The sequence below is a fragment of the Molothrus ater genome, chromosome 7 (assembly GCF_012460135.2).
Source record: "Molothrus ater isolate BHLD 08-10-18 breed brown headed cowbird chromosome 7, BPBGC_Mater_1.1, whole genome shotgun sequence".
Lineage (NCBI taxonomy): Eukaryota > Metazoa > Chordata > Aves > Passeriformes > Icteridae > Molothrus > Molothrus ater.
The window spans coordinates 33,216,148-33,237,209 of record NC_050484.2 but is presented as its reverse complement, the minus strand read 5'-3'; the positions used below and the strand labels follow the sequence as shown (position 1 = coordinate 33,237,209).

The 21,062-nt window shown below is 36.8% G+C and overlaps 1 protein-coding gene across 1 annotated transcript in view; it reads left to right on the top strand.

The window, feature by feature from the left end:
- The window catches only part of LRP1B (LDL receptor related protein 1B), a 632,190-nt gene that overhangs the window by 527,377 nt on the left and 83,751 nt on the right, over nt 1-21,062 (top strand). The window contains exons 56-60 of the mRNA XM_036387231.1: nt 1,427-1,610; nt 2,837-2,922; nt 6,396-6,518; nt 10,230-10,411; nt 12,670-12,869. Coding sequence (XP_036243124.1) covers nt 1,427-1,610; nt 2,837-2,922; nt 6,396-6,518; nt 10,230-10,411; nt 12,670-12,869 — 775 coding nt within the window. The remainder of the gene's footprint in view (nt 1-1,426; nt 1,611-2,836; nt 2,923-6,395; nt 6,519-10,229; nt 10,412-12,669; nt 12,870-21,062) is intronic.

Here is a 21,062-nt window from a genome sequence, read left to right as displayed (position 1 = left end):
GTGCTTAACTACTGCATGATTATTATAAAGCCTCACTGTGTAGTATCTGTAGTGAAGTAGCTTACATGCCAAAATAAGAACATTCAAATTTTCATTTCCTGTAAGCAAACAATTGCCAATTGTATTTTAAAAAATGGTATAGTGCATATTTTAAACCTATGGAAAGGTGCTTTAAATACAACAAATCATACAGGTGTATACAGAGCACTGAAAATCAATGAGTAAAAATTTTCCAATACATAGGAATGAAGAGCAGAAATAGTGGTTTTCTCCAGTTTTTTCTTTTGTTCTTGTGGGGTTTTTTTGTGTTTTTTTTTTTTTTTCCCAAGACAGAGACTCTTATAGAAATATTTAAAGTAACATCACCTTAGTAGCAGAATAAAACTGTTCATTGTCTGCGTGTGAGGATGTTTTTTGAATCTGCTCTTTGGTCTTGACAAGTAGAGAGGAACAGCCTGCAGTAGCCTGTAAATAGCAGCTAAAAATAGAAGAAAGACTTTTTCCAGGGTTTTAACTCTGAAGTAACCCTAACTGCACCCCCAAAGTTTCATCTTTTCTGCTGAATATTGGCCCACTGAGAACTAAATAAAATCTGTGCAGCTTGGCTTAGATGTGCAGGTATTCAGCCCTCTGGAACTGTGAGGGTTGAGCCAGAGACTCAGGAGCTGTTGGGTTCAACAAAAACCTTGTTGAAGTGGTGGAGAAAGCACGTCCTGGATTTCTGCAAAGAGAAATGGAGAATAAAGGAGGGAACATGACAGGAAGTCTTCTGTAGATAAAATTTATGCCCCTTTTTCAAAACCCCTCTGGCCAGTTGTATTTTGCACCTTTCACATTGCATGTGATAACGTTGCCAGGATCATTACCAAACCCAAATAAATGTCAGAGAAACAGAGAATATTCTGAGTTAGAAGGGATCCACAAGAATTGTCCATGTCCAGCTCCTAATCAGCCTCAAGAGTTCTCATTCACATTCCTGTGTTGGTTACACAGATTGCTAGGTGGTATCAATGATTCCAAGGAAAATAGTTGAAAACTGTCTATCTTTACCAAAAAACACAGGTATAATTGAAACTTAAGAACTTCAAAGGGTCCATCCATCATTATTTTCAAGAAAAAAATCCTTTCTATATTTTTGAAAAGGTGCGCTTTACTTTTTCTTCAGTTAAAGTAGGAAGAATAATTACTCATTCCACAGGGTTTTGTTTGGGTTTTTATGGAGGAAATAGTGTTTAGGATCACATCAGCAATATTTGAAAAGAAAAGTAGGCATGCCTCCTGTAAACCATACAAGCAGCAATGTAATTAAGATGTTACTTGAAAAAATGGTATGCATAAAACTTTTATGATGCTAACATATTCAGAAGCAAGTACACACAGGTGATAAACAAAATTAAAAATGAATGTATTTGGTTTTCTTTCCCAGTGCAAATGCTGGCCTGGATTCCTCCTGAAGGATGATGGCAAAACGTGTGTAGATATTGATGAATGTTCATCTGGATTTCCCTGTAGCCAGCAATGCATCAATACCTATGGAACCTACAAATGCTTGTGTGCAGAAGGGTATGAAACACAGCCTGATAACCCAAATGGCTGCAAATCCCTTTCAGGTATTACTATTTAATGATTTTATAATCCACAGCTGTACCAAAATAATTTGTGGAAAAAAAAAAAAACTTAGCCCCGAGGTCTGTGGTACCTTTATATGCAAGATAAAAACAGAGTTACTTTGAATCTGCTACTTTTTCAATATAAAACAGGAATGTGACTGTGTCTGAATGCAATAATAAGTTATATCTTTAGTCTGTGTTTTCCTCAGCTCATTTGTAATAAATAGATACAGTGGTTTTTGAAAGTGTGAATAATTAACTTTATTAGAAAAAGTATTAGAAAAGTTAAAATACATCACTTAGTCCTGCTTCTGAGTCAGATGATAATAGCATGGTTATCATAAGATTTCATCACCTTTAGAATATTAGAATGTAAGTCAAACTTCCTCATCTGAAAAGGAGGAACAGGAAAAAAAAATAGAAAATGCAACTCTGTTATAACAAACAAATGTGCTCACTACAGGAGCAGAGTAGGCTGGACAACACATTACATTCTAGAGTGCAAGAGCAGTAGATACAAAGCCTTTATACATTTTTATTTATCACTGGTGATCTTTTTTTTTTTTGTTTTGTTTTAGTCAAGGTGTCTCTCAATAGAACTAAAATAAAGACAGCCTTAAAAATATATTTTTAGAATTATGTGTGTCCGTGTCAGAGATGTTTCAGTGATGTCATGAATGAGTATCTGAAAGTAAATACTTTTTATAAACTAGAAAGCCGGGGTAACACAAAGTCAAATCTGGCTTCAGTTCAAACTTTAAAAAAGCAAGGTTTTTATGAGTGGGTGTTTCTTTCTCACTGTATCATTCAGACTAATGAAATCTCAAAAAGCAATAGTCAAAACCTGCTTGGTTTGCAACCATAATTAGTAGTCAGTGTTAAACTGAAAGGAAATGTTGAAATTAAAACATATGGAATTAAATATATTTCCCATTTCATCTCTGACATTAAATTAGAATAAAATGCAGTGTTGTTCCCATATTGCAAAGGCAAAAGAATTAAATTGCATTGAAAGATATACTAATTGATTGCTTTGTTCATTTTTATACTGCATCATTGATCTTTCTTGGAGCATTTGAATGTTTTAAATATTTCTTTCATCCATAACATTGATCAGAACATGTAACATTTATTTTTCAAGCCATCTGTATTTCAGCATTGTATTCCTGATTTTCCATAAATTAACGTAAAAGCTAGTCTAATATATTCTTTCTCCCGGGGTTTAGATGAGGAACCTTTCTTAATTCTGGCTGATCATCATGAAATAAGAAAAATTAGCACTGATGGATCCAACTACACTTTGTTGAAACAGGTATAACCATAGTACCATGCTCTAAGTTTAACTCAGTACTTTTATTTTTTTCTAAAGTTTGCAACTGACAGAAACATCCTATAATTGGCGTTGTGTGCACCACAGAACAACTGCAGTGCCTTCAGAGTTATTACAATACTTTAATTGACTATTTTTTTCTGGATTTGTCATGATTAAAGCTCAGGCAGTTGTTTTGTCAGTCATTCTGATGTACTAAAAAATTATGTTATTTGTGATCCTCTTCCATCACAATATGTTTTGTGCAATTTGTCTATTTCAGTTAAAAAAAAAACCAAACAAAAATCCCCACCTATTTGGCCATGTATTATTTGGACCACTTACTGTCATAATCTAAATCTATTTTCACACAGGCAGTCCCAATATTTATTTGGTATTACAAAATGTGAACTCTTATCTTTGTGTAAATCTAATTTTTTAAAGTAATTGCTCTAAAATATTGTAACAGAGAAAAGAAAAAGTGAAAAACTGCAAAAACAGAAAGTCACCCAGTAAATACAGAGCTGCCATTTTTAGCAGTCTGCTGTCCTTCTGTGCTTCACCTAAGTGTAGTTATTTAACACAGATTAGATTTCCAAAATATGTTTTAATAAAAATATCGATTTCCTTGAATGATAATGGGTCAATTGTAGTAAGACTAGGAAATTATTTATTCCCCATCAATATCATTAGGCTTTTTGTAACTTCTTGAGTCACTATGCTGTGCACCTAAATGTCACAAGAGAGGTGCTCAAGTCTTCACAACAGTAATTATGAAATCGACCACCTTGAATGAAACATTGCCTTTTTTTAAGCTTAGACATTGTGAAAGTCTGTCTGTTATCCTGAAATCCTTCTGATTCCCTGTCATTTGCATCTCACTGCCTCTCTCCTCTTTTACTGGTGTACCTGTTCATAGAAACCTGTGAAAAGAGGGGAGCAACAGGAAATTTTCTTCGTGGCTGGTGCCTGACAGATGGTCCTGAATTCAATGGACTTCAATGCATTAGGGAGCAGCTCCAGCCACTGAACAAAATATGTGTTTTTCCCATGTTCCATTCATTCACTGGGCTGATAAACACCTCTGCTGTTGAACCCACTGGTCTTTGCTCCTACAAAGATGTGAAAGAGGGATCTTTACCAGCAGGACAGGGGGGTTGTGTCCCTCATGAGGACATCCTTATGTCCTTGTAGTGCCATGATGGATTTGGCTCTTTCCTGCACACCTGGCAAACACCAGAGTGGCTCTGGCAGAGGAGCAAACCCACCCTTCTCTCTGTGTATTTGTTCTGTGATTACCATTCTAATAGTTGTTCATATAAAGTCAGAATAAAGGAGCTCAAAGTACAAGCTCCTTCAGTCTTCTCTGAGTTATGTGTCAGCTTTTTCCTCTATTTTCTTTTTCTTTCTTCTTTTTTTTTTCCAAATACACATAAACAGTACAACTGTTTGAATGTGTCTCATGTATCATCTTTGTTTCCATTTCCTTCACTCCTAGTCATCAAAATCCTCAGGGTTTCAATAGGCAGAGTAGATAATCTTCCTTCTCATTATTTGTGATTTTTATCTCCCTTTTTTTAAGTGGGGCACCAAGGGAATGCAATCACAGCCAAGGATATATTGTGTGCTGTGTGTAACAGAAACAAACCCACAGGTTTAACATGAGAGACTGAGGCAGCTGACACCATTTGAAATCTTCCCCATTCCTTCTAAAAAGCAGATTACTTGTGAAATGACAAAGAATTATGCTAGGAGGGCTTAAGTGAGATATGTATATGATAAAGAGGAAATTATGTCTGGACAGAGAACTCTGTTACAGACATGAAGAGTTCTTTGCCTGCAGTTGATGTTCTGATAAAAATTGAAATTAAACTGACCCAAATTATAACACTTGAAACCAAAGATGTGCAGGCAGTCAATTCTCTGTATTAGTCTTGATTCTTTAAGGAACTTTTACAGTGTTGTGGAATATATAGAGATAAGGCCATATTTTTTTTCAAATTGCTGACTTTGATTTATAGAATGTTATGAAATTGTATGAAGTATTATTTTGTATTTGTTGACCTGTTGTCTCCTTGGTTAAGTGAGAATTTGAGGTGGGAGTTTCTCTGTAGATGCAATTATACCAACAGGAGGAAAGGAGGCAGGAGAAGTGTTTTGCAGCCCAGTTATGACTGACAGAGCTGCAGCTGGTTTTGTGAAAAGTGTCTGCATGTGTATGATATTTTTGACAAATGAGAGTGGTCTTCCTACACTGAATTGTTTCAGGCTTTTTATAATGATGATTTGTGCAGTTTATCTCCTCTTTTCCTCTACATTTTGATCAAAAGGTAGATTTACAGTAATTGCACAGCAGTAGTTGGTGGATAAGCCGTGTATCAGTTTCGGTATGATTAAATATTGTCCTTAGTTGTTTACTTCAGAGCTGGCTGGTCCAGCACACCCCTTCCCAGCAACGAATTACACTAAACAGGGAGGCTGCTGATCTACCTGAGAGCAGGATGCCATTGGGCTGATAAGGGAATTGATTAACTGACCTTGAATTTATAGAGGGAATACAGACCACATCCGTTCCTTTCAGCGCTGCTGCTCCCTATTTCATTGATAACAACAAACTGGCATATTAACAATAATTGTGATTTCACTACCTATCAGGACATTCAGCAGGTTATGGGGCAGATAAGGAAATAAGAGCCATCATATGAATGCAACCTTCTTCTTACTTATCAGCCATTTGGGATGAAAAGCCATTATTGTATGACTGCTCCTCCCAGCATGTTGGAGTACCTAAGATATAATCACCACTCTCTCAAAATGTGTTGGCTTTGTAATTGGAGCCATAGGAGATTCCCAGGTTCCTGCTGGATCTCCAACTTTCATGCTTTTTGGATCTATCACTGTGTCTGTGTGTATCCACACACACAGATAAATAAATACATATATATAGAGTACCTATAATATAGCATCTAAGTCAAAACCTCCTCATTCAGGAATTAACATTAATGTCTTTTTGCACCATTACCATTTTGAATTCCTGATTAATTTATATTACTAGGGAATTTTTTTCATTATTTAAATGTCATAAAGATCATACTATTTCTGATTCTCCCATTTCATTTGCCAAAGAAGGGCTAAAGGTAGTAATCAGCAGTTAAACTGAACAAAAATTAGAAGTATTTACTGCCAAATTTCATTTAAATAAGAGCATAGAAAAACACAGGAGCCTCATTTAATTTCATGTATCATCTGCATTTTTTGAAGTGACACAGTTAATTTGTCACCATATTTATTTCTGTTACAGTCTTTGTCTTACTCTGTTTACAAGTAATGTATGGAAAAGAGAGGGAAGTGCTTCAGAAATATGCAGACAGTAAAATAAAGCATTAGGAATTTTAACTGTGTTTTGCATTCTGAATGCTATCCAGCAGTTTGTGTTCAAACATTTGAATAAAAGCACTTTTTTTTTCTGTTTTTAGGGGCTGAACAATGTGATTGCAATAGACTTTGACTACAGAGAAGAGTTCATTTATTGGATTGATTCCAGCAGACCAAATGGCAGTCGCATAAACAGAATGTCTTTAAATGGAAGTGACATCAAGGTAATTGAGGATTAATAATGTCACTACTAGAATTATATTTTTTGAGTGCTTTGGGAAATGCTCCCTCATACATTTAACCCAGATTGGGAGGCTTTGGTGTATGAATACAAACGCAGCATGAGCTAGTGAGTCCTAGTAAAATTTAATTGCATTTGTATCTTATTTGAAGTAAAGATAGGCACAAGGAGAACTGCATTTAGGAGCTAAATTCCTTATGACTTATCTGACAGCTTACTGAATTGGCAGTTCCATGTGGCTTCCAGGATGCCAAAGAAAAAAGAGAGCTATAATTAGGTGTAAGCTGTGTAAATACACTGGTGTATTATTTCTTCCTATGTGACATTTCCTGTGATCTTCAGTTTGTTTTTGTTTCACCTCCACTACACTGATAATTAAAATAACTCAATGTCTTTGCTGTGAAGGGTAAAAGTGCACTCCCATTTCTGCACAGCCTGTTCTGCCTCTGTAGTGGATTAAGTTCACAAATCCACTATAAAGCACATTTGTTGACTTGTGTGAACATTTTCCCAGAACTGGTGATAAGCAGTAAGGAATGCTTTGTTTATTCTATTATGTCTGACCTTCTGAAACAGGGACCTAAATGAGCAGCAACATATCCTGTGAATTTTGTTCCCTCTCTGCACACCAATAAACATGCAGAGAGAAAAGATTTGTGTTTTTCATTCTCAGTTTGGTGTGTGGACTGACACAACCTCAGAGCGCGTCAGCTTTGCTCCTTATGTGAATTAGGGTTTGAAAATCACTGGCTCCAACCTCATTTGCATCCTTCACACCAAAATAATAGTTCTTAAAAAGAAAAAAAAGCAAGTGGATGAAAATCTTCTGGCAATCTGATTGCATTGGGGTGAAAGTAAAACTCAGCATGCACTCAGAAGTTGTACCTGTGTAGGGAAAAAAATAGAACACTGGCAAGCGTGGGGTTCAAAATCCATTAAATCCTTGAATCATACTTATTGTCCCTAAACAGTTTCCAAAGCATCCTCCTCAGCTTCTGTCCCTTATGGATCGTTCAGTTTTATATAAGGGCTGGGGATTATTCAGACTCTTTATTTGTAATCCTCACTATTTCAACAACAAAGAATTATTCCCAGTTAAGAGTGTTCCAATAGCCAGGTAGGAGGCTATCAAAATTGCTTTCTACTGATTCATTATTAATTTAATTTTTTAAAAAAAGGCATCAAGAAGTTGAACAACCACTAGAAGAAAATTAGGATGAGGACATGGAGGATATTTAATTTTTCCATCAATTTGCAATTTGCACAAGTGTCATGTTGATGAAAATTTTGCTCGTATAGGATGCCATATGCAAAGCAAGAATCATGAAAATAGGTCCATTTAATTTTCATACAAAAAAAAGGGGGTTTTGTGTGAAAAACTTGGCCCAGATTTAGGCTCTGAAAGCTAAAAAAAAGGTTAAAAAAAATAGCAAGAATTATATACTTTCTAATATAAATATATACTTCTAATAATTATATACTGTCTATAGCTGTCTAATAGTCTATCAGTAACCTTTTATGCAGTGCCAAATTTTTGTGGCTCTGACTTTCTTATTAGGTTGCTATAGGACATACTTAATAACTGACATTATTAAAAATTAGTTCAAATGAAAGTATTATAATTTTTATTTAGTTATTTAAATGCTAGTGTTATTATTTCTTATCTAGCCAACCTGTTTGCATCTTTTAATGGGGTTGTTTTGTCAAGAGAGGGAGTTTTTATGGTTTTTTCCCTGATGAATCTCTCATTTTATTATCTTCTCACTTGTATGTTATTTTTTGCTATAAATAGATCAGCTCTCAGTGTAAGTGATGCTATTTGATGTATTGCCTCGGATTCCCCTTGCAGGAGATGGCATTTCTTCAGCACACCAGCTCTGGGAAGCCTGATGGCATCTCATTTTTCTTCTGCCTCTGCCCACGGAGGAGATACTGAGAGAATTGAAATGACAGCCCTTTCACACGGCTGTGTTCAGTGTTTCATGGACAGTTTAGATTCAAATGTTAGTGGGAAATGCAGTCAAGGGCTGGACCATGCTCATGAAGTGCCACACTGGTGGTCTCAGTGGCTGGGACAGGCTGAGGTGACTCTCCTCAGGAAAAGTCATCAGAAAGAGAAACTCATTATTTTGGTTGATGCTCTAGTGCAGTGTTTAGACAGCCAAACCACTACCTACATTTTCACAGTTATCCATTTCTGCATGAAATGTCCCTTGTGCCAGTGCAGCAGTTGCTGCAATTACACACTTATAAACTGGTGAAGCTGGTAGTGTGGAGGTTTTAGAAATTAGAACCTCTTATTCCCATTAAAAAAGCAGTGTATCCTGGAATTTAACTTTTTAAAAAGATTTTATAAGATGATAAATTATGTAACAACCTGAGAAGGTGCTTTTACAAATTCATAACTATAAAATTGATTTAAAGCATCTCACCATATCCCTTTTTATCTTGAAGGCTTTTCCATGTCTTCAGATGGTAAATAAATTTAAAACTAGCACTTTCAGTTATACATAATACAGGTTTATACATGAAGCTTATAGTCTGGTGCCCATGCTGTTGGTGATGAAGATAACAGTAAATTAGAATGTGCACCACAGTAATAAACCCATTATTAGTGCTTAAGAAATCTCATACATTTTCAAGTATTGCTTTCTGAAATGTAGGGGTTTTTTTCTGAAGTTCTAGTTGCACAAACCTTAATCAGGAATAGAATATGTCAGGATAGATCTTCTCAGGAATAGAATTTTCAAGCCTAGAAGAAATTGGTCTCAAATGATTATGAATATTCAAATATTACTGAATACTTGGCATGAAGTACTCCCAGACAAGCTGGACTGACTTATGCCATGATGAGGTTTGTAATCACATATCTGTAATATATCTAGAAGAATTTGTTCAAGTCCCTGAATTATCCAAGTCATCAAAAACCTTGAGAATAACACATCCCTGTCAGTAGTCTGTAGGATTTCCAGTAGGTGACTGAATTGCTTTTGTCTCTTAACAATGTAGTCCTTTTGAAATTTAATTAATTCTTGGGAAATTCCTCATTCTTCTGCCACATGAATGCTGGAAATAAGAGCACAGTATTTCCTTTCCAGCCAGTAACTCTGAGTGCTCTCATGGTCTCTCTGTCACGATGACATATGGCACTACTGTGACATTAAAATGAAGAATATGCTGATGGAGGCTGCTGAGAGAAATGGGGAGATGAACAGCAGCAGATGTGCTCAAGGGCACACTGTGGGGAGAGCAGCCACATCTCCACTCTGTTCTGTGGAACAAAAAATGGAATATGAAATGAAAGGGAGAAAAGCGGAAAGTTTGCGTTTGTTTGATTTATTTCTTTTTTTTTTCTTTTTACATTAAGAGAATACTAGGTACTTAAGATGAAAAAAATGAAAGCTCAAAAGTTTTTAAAAGTTTGTGCATAATGTTGATAATTTCCTCTTTACATTATCATAGTATGCTCCATTCTCCCTCACGAGGAGGAAAGTGTCACATTGTTGTAGCTACTTAAGTGTCATTACCTGAGAAGTGTCAGTGTTTAGCAGTGAATAATACCCAGTTTTTACATGCTTTATGTCACTGTACCAAATATCCAGTCTCTCACTATCCTGGCATCTGTACTGCTCAAATTATTGTTCCTTTTCCCAGTTATTTAGATAAATAATTAATGTAATTTTTGCTTTTCCAGGTAGTTCACAATACAGCTGTTCCCAATGCCCTGGCTGTAGATTGGATTGGGAAGAATCTCTACTGGTCTGATACTGAAAAGAGAATTATTGAGGTGTCCAAGCTCAATGGCTTGTACCCAACTGTCCTTGTGAGCAAGAGAGTGAAGTTTCCCAGAGATCTGTCCTTAGATCCTCAAGCTGGGTATGAAACAGGAAATTTTCAGTACTTCCTACTTAATCCTCATTTGATATTAATTTTTTTTTAATTAAAAAAATACATAGGAAATAATACTTAGTTTTTTGTTGGTTTGTGGTTTTTTTTAATCTAATATTCAGTGATAGGACAAAGTTGTTGTGTTGGTCTGGACTCTACCTAAACAAAGAAAAGCAGTGTTTTTCCTTGCATAAAAATATAACCTATCTAGTCTACTATTTTTTTCAAGATAAAAGCTATTTTCTACTATTTCTTAGGACTAAAATTTAATTTTCTTGTAACTGTACCCTTTCTTCCCTGTAATATTGGGGAGGGAGGATGCAGACCTTTGTTTAATGTTTTCAAGAGATGCATGCATGGGATCTTTCTGTGGTTGCCTGGGCATCCCTGAGTATGCAAAAATCACTCTACAAAGTTAGTACACAGAGTCCCAGTCTTTCAGGAAGACTTAGATATATAAATAAATAGGCATAATAACTTACTCGAGGTTCTTTTTGGTGTGTATAGCCGGCTTTCCAAAGCTGTTTTTACATTTTTATTGCTAAACATAAGCCTATGTTCATTTATTTTAATATAGAATTGTACTGGAAATAAAAATTCTAATTCAGAGTTATAATTTGAAATGGTGTTACTTGAATCTTGGGTTTGGTTTTTTTGGTGGGTTTTTTTTTTCCCCCTCAGAAATGAGAAATGCTTAGTGAATTATCCTGCTGCTGCCATGCAGTTTGTTTCCAAAGAAAACCTCTTAGGTTGGAGAGAGTGGAGAAGGTTTCCTCTGTGTGCTGCTTGTGTGGAGCAGGCTGGGTGCCAGCACATTGCACTTGTGTGTTGTAGGATACCTGTAACTGTTCTTAGCATCACCATTCCCTCCTGCACACAAATTCTGTTCCAGGTGGTTATCAAGGATATGAGCTGCATCTGGATTTTGGAGAGCCTGTCCAAAGCCTGTAGAGCAGAATCAGCTTCCCAGCTGGAAAGATCTGTCCTGAGGTTCTGAGTAATGGCACACAACAGCAGCCACATGCATCCATGTACTAAATAATCGGATTTTTCTCCCTTTATGGCAAACGTGCTCTGCATTGTGGTTAAATAGCATGTTGAGGGGAAAATTGCTGCTCAGCTTTCTGACAGTCTCTCTCAGTGTTTCACCCGTTTTTAAACCCTCTGTGCAAGAAACTGTTTTAATGTTTTGCAGCTAGTACTTCCCGAAGCAATTCAATTTGCATTATGTGGCTGCATAATAGCAAAAAAAAAAGTTTTGTAACATGTGTAAAAAAAAAAAGTAGATATAATATATTTCTGATAAATTTATTAATGATACCATTTATGTAGGATGTGAGATTCACAAAGCCCAGTTTGGGTGGTGCTTCAAATTCTAAGGTATCAAGACTAAGCCATTTAAATGCACATTTTATTAGTCTATAATTAATTTAATAAAATCATACCTGGCAGGGGGTTTCCTATTCAAATCCTTTACATTCAGCACACCTATTTACAGACAGGTCCAGAAAACTCAAAGATTTATCTGGAAGGTGGAAATATTGTAGACTAATTACTGATTTATTCTTGAGATCAACTAAATAAATTAAGCATTGAGCCACAGAATAGTTTGATTAAGAAGAGACCTAAAGATCATCCAGTTTCAAACACCCAAGACAGGCAGGGGTGCCATTCACTACCCCAGGTTGCTCAAAGCCCCATCCAACCTGGTCTTGGACACTTTCAGGGATGGGGCAGCCACAACCTCTCTGGTCAGTTATTGCTGCTGATGCCTTGTGAAGGCTGACCTAGAGCAGAGACTAGATGGACCTAAAGAATAAAGTAGGGATTTATTAGAAGGTTTCAATAGATCCACCTTGGGCAGCACAAAAGCCCAGCCAGAGCTGCACCCAAGATGAACCAAAATGGTCACAAAATAGATGACTGGTCACGGGGTCTCTCATTTTTTTATCAGTTCTGGTGCCTTTGCATATTGGAATTAATTGTCCAATTACAGCTTTAGATTATGAAGTCCTATCCTTCTTGTTTTTCTCTCTTCAGCCAACGTTTATGCTCTTGGGGCTGAGATTTGTCCTTGGTCCCCAGGTAGAAAAGGAATTGTTTTGTCTCCCTGCTCTGTGCAGAGAGCTTACTATCCCCTCACATGAAGCCCAGACCCACACACTGCAGTAGCACAGAATCTGAAAAATGCAAAAGCTAAAACCTGAGGCATCACAGTTACTCAGCTGCTGTGTTTGGTTCCACAGGTACCTGTACTGGATTGATTGCTGTGAGTCCCCTCACATTGGCCGTGTTGGGATGGATGGCTCCAGGCAAGCTGTGGTTATAGAAACACAGATTTCCAGACCTATGGCTCTCACCATAGACTATGTCAACCACAGATTGTACTGGGCTGATGAAAACCACATTGAGTTTTCTGACATGGATGGATCTCACAGACATAAAGGTTGGTCAACACTTCAGTTGGTTGTTTTTTTTTTTCTTTTTGATGCTTTCAATGTTATGTATAGTTATGTAAAAATTGTCCTTTAAAAACCTTTTTACCAACCTTTTTTGAGGATTTTTTTTCCTTTTATCAATATATTAAATCAGCTTTTCATTTTTGTTCTGTTATTGATATTAATAACTTTTAAACGTGCAGTACTATGTGTTTGTGAGAAAAATGTCAAATAGGAAAAGAAACTCTAGGAACACAAGCAGTAATCTGAGGCACTCTTTCAATTTTATACCTTGGCATATATAGACAGGTTCTTGATTAAGTTGCAAAGTGAGTGAAACTTGCTCTTCAAAGTAGAAGGGATCCTCTGTGCCATGTGTCAGAATAGGGGGCTAAAATCAGCCTTTTCTCCTGCCTCAAAAAGCCTGGAAAAGCTATTAGTCTGCTCAGCATGAGACCAGTATTTCAAATGTAATTTGGGGCTTTCCAGGTAGATGGGTGAAATAATAACTTTTGAAATACTTATGTAATGAACTAATCCTTATCTCTGTGTTTTGCTTCTCACCTGACAGATAATTAAACAGCTTGTGTCATTTATCTGTAAAGTATGCGAAAAAATTAAAATTCTACACTATGATGAATTGTTCTCATATTCCAAATTGTATAATTAAAGAGCTTTCATTTTAATTCAAATATATGAAATTATAAGTTTTTTTGGGAATTTTATTTGAGATGAAATTGTTACCTGAGCTCCTTCCTCAAGCTTTACCCAAACCTCAGCACTGCTGTACTGCTGGTAAGACTTCATGGATCTGGGCTTTTTTAGGCTTTTATCTCATACTGGGTGCCTCCAGGTCTTCTCCAAACCACAACTGATGAAATAACTACTTTATTTTCAGATCAAAGGTTCACCAAGAAATAAAAAATGGAAACCAATAAGTTTTCTAGCCCCTGCATTCATGAATTGTAGGTTATAAATGCATCATGAATAATTCAATGGCAGTTGTCTGAGATGGTAGATTGGAGACACTCTAGCAGTAGCTACAAGAGCTGCAAATATTTCTATTAATCTCAGCATAATTTCCATGGTTTTTTTTTGGGATGAACACCAGTCAGTTCTAACCTGCTCACCTAAGCAGCTCTCACTCAGATATAGCCCTGAGCTGGAATCCTGCTGACATTCTGCTCTTCTGACAGAGGAAGCAAAGCTCCCTACTCCTCTTGATGTCATTCCCTGTGCTGCTATCCTGCTATTTTCATTCCCATAAAATTATCCTCTTACTCTTCTTTCTGTATCTTTCAAAGGAAAGAAGTAAATAATTGCCAATGTGTCTCTCTTAGCCCTAAACTGACCACGGTGGTCAAACCTTTCACAGTCTTCCCTTTCAGCCTGAGAGTTTCAGAATTTCTCTTCCCCCAAAAATGTCCTCATGTCACTAAATTCAGAAGATTGATGCAAAATTCCATCCAGACCATCCTCAGTGTCCATTGCCTTGGTTGGTCTCCAGCCTGTGGGGCTCTCTTGAACAATTGGATAAAATCAGTTTCAACTGCTTTATATCTGCAGAGTTAATGTCTTCTTCTGAGGATTTCTATTTCTGGAGAAGAAGGAAATCTGTCACAATGCCACAGCAAATTTATCCAAATTTGGTACCAGTGACATATCTGAGGCAAGCTCCAGAAGCAATAGTGACTTTGTGTAAAGCTGGAATCATGCTGCTTTTGAGGACATGTCTCTTTGAAGTCCAGATGGTGTATAAATATTCAAGCCATAAGAAATTGAGCTTTGGGAGAAAGATCCTGAGGTATTTAAATGATATGAAAGCAAGATTTTTTTCCTTAGGCAATCATTGTGGAGGATGAGGTTGGAAGAGACCTCATGGATCACCTAGTCCAACCTCATGGATCACCTAGTCCAGCCTCATGGATCACCTAGTCCAATCTTTTCTGGGAAAAGCATGGTCTAGATGACCCACAGCCACGGGTCCAATCCACCCTTTCCTTGGGAAGATTATTCCAATGGCTCAGTGTTCTCATTTTGAAAAGTTTTCCTCTTGTCTCCAGTCGAAATCTTCCCAAGAGTGACCTGTTCCCATCCCCCCTTGCCTTTTCCATGTAAAAAGGGAGTCTCCATTTCTTTGCAGCCTCTTTAAAGGCTGGAATGTGGTGATGAGGTTTCTCTTTTTAAGAGTGAACAAACCCAGTTCTCTCAGTCTTTGCTGTCATGGCAGCTTCCCAAGCCTTGGATCATCTTTGTGCCCCTTGTCTGGATCCTCTCCCACCTGCCCACACCTAATGCCTCTCGTCGCTTTCTGCTGTCAGGAGTTTCACTCAAAACATCATTAACAGATTAAAATGAAGTTATAGAAAAGTTTCTGTGGATTTAACAAGACAGTGATAGAATTCTTGGTGTCTGAAACAGATGAAACAGCCCTGTGGGTGCTCCAAGGAGAGCTTTGACAGTTTTTCAGAGTTCACCTTTAATTATCAATTTACCTTTAATCAAAGTCTTTTCCCTTTCTCCCTGCTTTCTCCTGGAACAACCAACCAAAAACAAAATTAATTTCTTTGTGATTAAGCACAAAACTACAAATATTTTGGATGATGAAATTTAACCATTGTAAAATAATTATTTTAATAGGGGAAACTCAGGGAAGTTCAGTGTTTCGAGCTGTGATTCCCCCTTGGCCTTCTGATATCTGTAATCCACACTGATAAGCACTTAAATGAGAAAGATTAGGTTTTATCTCTTGTGATAACTGTGCTCCTTGAAGGCATGTTTTTCACATGGATTTCATGGTCTGTTTTCCTTTGTCGTTTTGGACATTTTCTCTTGTCAAAGTTAACTAAGGGGGTGATGGTTGAGTTTGCTCTTATCCTTTGTGTTTTCGAATGGAGAAGGATAAGGGCATGGATATGGCAATCACAAAATACATTTTCATGGAGGAGAGGAAAAAGTGTGAACAGGAATGCTGTGAGTGATGCAATCTGAAGTGCTAATAATGGCAAACTAAGCATTTTCTCACCTGATTCTGTGACCTCTGAGGATAAGGCTGGCTTGCTCTGAGGTTTTTTCCTGAGACTATGATTTTTGGATCTTAAAATGTCTGTTACAAAATCTATCAGAAAATGCCACAGAGATTTCAAAAGACACAGCAAATAGAAGTAACTTGCCAGAATGTGGCTTTCATATCATTAAGGGATGGTATGAGACAGTGTGCAGTGTTCTGTGCTCCATATCAGATAATTTAGGATAAACACAACAATGTTAGGCTAATTATTGACACGCTGTCTGCTAAACCAAGGAGTGTTTATTACATGAAATGGGAGTTTACATGTATTTAGATATTGGTGTTAACATTTCTTCAAGTATGGGGTTTTTAAAATTTGTTTGTTTCTTCTGAACCTTAAAGCTTTTTGAGGAGAACATCTGCTGCTTTTCTCTTGTAAAATTCCTCTGCATTTCAACAGAGAAATTGTCTTTTATAATTGCCAAGAGACTCGTAGTAAGAATTTTGAAAACATGCTAACTAGGCCAGAAATCTTAGACTGCTTGGGAGCTCTTCTTGGCGCTGGGGCAGTGATGACCTTGCTGAGCTGTTTGAAGTTTAATGCTTGGTTATATAAACTGTCTTTAGAGCTTAGCCAATTCAGCACTGCAGAATGCACAAATGTTATACACTGTAAATGATTAAGCAAGTATTGAAGCACTAATCTGGCTAAGCACTAAGCTGGTTTACTTATGTGAGCTTTAAAAAAAAAATAAATAAAAAATTTAAGAATTTGTCAGACTTAGCTGCTTTCTATTCCCACAGCCCAGAGGAGATGCAGGCTTCACAGTTCCTTGGGTATCTGGCTGCTCCTTGCAGGTTTTCCCAACCTTCAAGGCTCCTAAATCCCGGAGCTGCATGCATTCCCCCATTTCCCTTTGAAGATGAGCATTTCAGTAAAATGAAACTATAAAAGGGAAATCTGACAGTCCAGTTTAGGAAGTACAGAAACTTCTCCGAGATTACGCCTTAAACTGTGTCAAGTTGTTGGTTTATACTGTAAAAACAAAAAGTTGGGTACTACAATCCTTCATCTGACAGGGGCATGGAAATTAGGCAATGGAAAAGTGTTGCACTTTAAATAAATTATTATTGTTAAATTTCTTCTTTAGGTCTAATATAGTTAACAGAGAATAACTTTCCTGGAGGACCTCAATTTGAAAAAAACACCCTGTTCTTGAGACAGCTTCTGCCTGAATGTTTGCAATTCTCAGAATTGGAGAGTATATATGCAAGTTTTGAAGTAACAAGTACAGAGGGTTTGGACATTACAACCACTTTAATTTTTAGGGCCTGTAATTTCAAATGTTGCTCATTGTAAGGAGTTTGCAGGTAGAAAATTAGTATTTGTGTCTAATTCTGGACTCTGCCTCCAGAGTTTTAAAAGAGAGTATGTCCAATTGTTTATAAAATTGTCCTGATGTAGAAGTGATCTAAAAAGATTACAGAAACCAATTCCTTCCAGATTTATAGTGGAGGTTTTCATAGCTCAAAAATTAGAGAAGTCTGAAAGAGGTTTTGTTTCCCAGAGTAGATGAGAAGTAGTTCTGATATGGCAACAGTTTTTTCCCCAGCTTTTGAGGAGTCTATAGAATTATTCATTGTATCCACATCTGATAGCACAAACTGATAATTGCGTTCTCTCCATTATTGACTTCTGGATTCACTTTTCATAATTGTTCCTATAAAATTCTCCAATCCATATGTCTTCCCAAATCTGATTATTCTATTGGGTTCCTTCTCTTTTAAAGGATAATATTCAGGAGAAATTGTTCAGATTCACCTACATTAAAGGCAATTCACTCAGTTACTTTACTCTAATGTTCCCCAGTCTCCAGTTTATGAAGACCAGTTTATGAAGGTGATGCCTTGTGAAAGCTGACCTAGAATGGAGACTAGATGGACCTAAAGAATAAAGTAGGGATTTATTAAAAGGATCTCCTCAATGGCTCCACCTTGGGCAACACAAGAGCCCAGCCAGGGCTAAACCCAAGATGAACCAAAATAGTCACAAAATGGATGACCAGTCACAGGAACTCTCACTCTGATCAGTTCTGCTCCATTTGCATATTGTAGTTAATTGTCCAATTGGAGCTTTAGCCCATGCAGTCCCATCCTTCTTGTTTTTCTCTCTTCAGTCCACATTATTTATGCTCTTGGGCCTGAGATTTGGATCATTTGTCCTTGGTTCCCAGCTAGAGAAGGAATTGCTTTGTCTCCCTACTCTGTGAAGGGAGCTCACCATCCCCTAATATGACGCTCAGAAGTTCACACTAAAGCAGCACAGAATCTGATAAATATAAAAGCTAAAACCTGAGGCATCAAAGGTTGCCAGCAGGTTGGTTTCTGTATATTGCCCTGGTCTGGGGAAATATACTCAAATTAGATTATAAACTTCTAAAATAGTTCACTATACTTGAAACTTCTCCACGAGCTGGACAAACTTCTCCTTGAGCTATCCCAAATTTTAAGGGATGGGGATTACTTTCCATGCAGCTGCTCCTGTCAGGGGGCATCGGGACAGAGAACATAAACCAGAGATTTTCTGTTTTCTCTCTGTTCCAATCAACACCATTGAAAACAGGAGGATTTTGATCAAGGCAGTGGCAATGTTGGACAGCTCCCATGGTTCCAGTAGAACACAAATGAGATAAACCAAAGTGAACCAGTGGTTTATGTCCTCACAGTTGGATGGTGGCAGGAGAGGGAAAGATAAAAGAAGGAATAGCTTGGGGGTCACTGGGAATGGATATCAAAACCAAGACAGGAGTCTAAGGTGAGGGGCTGGCAGGCAGGTAAAAGGTCTCTGTAAATCTGAAAAATAATTTAAAAACCCTTAAAACTCACTAACACACACAGTTATTCTACTCAAATAGTGACTTGTATATATTTGAGAGTAATTTATTACTGCTGTGTACTGCCGTGGAGTTACTGGCATATAAACAGCTGCTCACAGTGAATTAAAAAAGGTAATAAAACATTTTAAAGTGGGACAATGAAATATTGCATTCCTAGTTTTTATCAATTGGTTTTATAGGCAGATTTTGAAAAATTTATGCATCTCTTCTCATGGTGTTGTTATATCTAATAGTGAAATTTAATATCTCAAACACATGAGTGCCTAAAGATGTTTAGATTTAAGGCTTAATTTCCTGCTTCTTTAGTGATAGCAGTTTGGGGATGTATAACAAGTTTTGTGTGACTTTGTTGAAATATTCTCAGTTTTCATTGTTTCAGTTATATTTTTATACTGGCAAAATATCCCACAACTGAATGCTAGGAGTTTTGGCTTTCATACTTAACCCAATATGGATGTGTCTGGTATATATGATGTATATATTAATTTTGCAGAAAGAAATATTTATGCATGAACATGTTATTAAAGACATGAGTAATAACATCCTAAAACTATATATATAGACTTAGTCTATATAGTCCATGAATATTTTTTTGCTGTTCATTGAATTTGACAGGTTTAGGTTTCTAGACCCCATGTCCATTTCATAAAAGTAATAATGATTGTAAAATGTCTCATCTTTAAAATAGAATATTTTAATGTAATATACTTAAATTTAATTATGTCTGTCAAAACTACATACTTTGTCACAAGCTTAATAGACATAATCTTATTGTCATTATTCATTATTAATTTTATGGACTAAGCACTTCAAATTCTTTATCAAAGGGAACAAGCATCAGGAGTAAGTAGTATAGGAAATAAAAAAAGTATTGACTGTGTCTCATAGAGGCTCCAAGTTGAATGTAAAATTAGACAGAAACAGCTACAAGGGAGTTCACTTGGCAATGGGACAGTAGGGGCCAGGAATTGCTGCAGAAGAGATCAGCAATCTCCAAGTAGTCTGGTTAAGTGTTGTTCTTCCTTGGTGCAATTTGTCTTTGGAGGGTTTGTAACCCTTCCTAGGAGATTGCCACTGGTTCCATTTAGATGGAGATGTCAGTAGGCTTTTTGTTTCTGTTTTATTGCAGTTCAGAAAATCAAGTTTCAGGAAGTGGAATTCAAAATAGTGTAGAATGTTTTTTCAGGTTGGGTCACCCATGTAAGTTTTCTGTATTTGGGTGCCAAAATTCTTAAACAGAAACTGCTCTAATGCTACAGGGAGCTAGAAACTCATTTAAATTGTTGCTTAACAATAATTGATTACTTTTAGCATTGGGTTCCCAGCACTGGCACTCTAGTTGGGTGAATTTTTGGGAGGAACCTAACAGGGATCTTTCACCCCTTCTGTTTTTTGTAGATTTTGCACAAGGGCAGGGCAAGGTTGCAGTCCCTTGGTTTTGGAAATGGAAGGGATACATCCCTTTCTGTCTTGGAAGTGATCAACCATCTTCTGGACTTGATAGGGCACTGATAAATTTGATATTTTAATATAAATCTGTTTTTTGATAACTTTGATAATTTTGTTTTTCTCTTAGAAGGGGTCAACATTTGTCCTTCAAAGGACACTTTTTCTTGGTACATTGATTTTACCATCCACCAGTGAGACCTTTTTTTATTATTATTCATGTTATTGTATTTGCTTTTCTATTTGGAAAAACTTGTGTTTCAATAAGAGCCAAGGGATCTGGGCTTCACTTCTGTATGGCTTCAGGTTTTGTAGCTCAGGAATCCTAGATGGAATGATTTTCATTCCTGAAATCAATTGAACATTTTTTTTATGCTTAAGTAAACGTGCTCAGAAAATATAAGGGAAGCAGAGTTCACTTTTCAGAGAAAAGTAAACATTTGTATCACAAATATGACTTACAGCCTATGAATTTATATTCTTGGATCAAAATTGATACAAAATGCAGGGGAGAGAGAGACAGATATACTTTGAGTCTGTCATGGTTCTCATAACCATGTCATGGTGTCTACATAACTATGTTCCCTCCTGTAGCTCTTCTCTTAAATTCATGCAGCACTTTATCTTCCTTTATTATGTTATATATTGTCATTTTTGTCTTCAAGTATCTAATAATTTTTATTTCCCACCACTTCTGATCTGTTACAAGCCTCCCCGTTTTTCCCTTTTATTCCCTGCCTGTGTTTTTTCCTCCTGTTTTCTGCAGCTTTCTGAAAGGCCTGTGCATTCCTTCTCCTTTTTGCCTCTTCTTTCTTGCCCCTTTTCTCATCTGCTTGTTTGGGATTAGC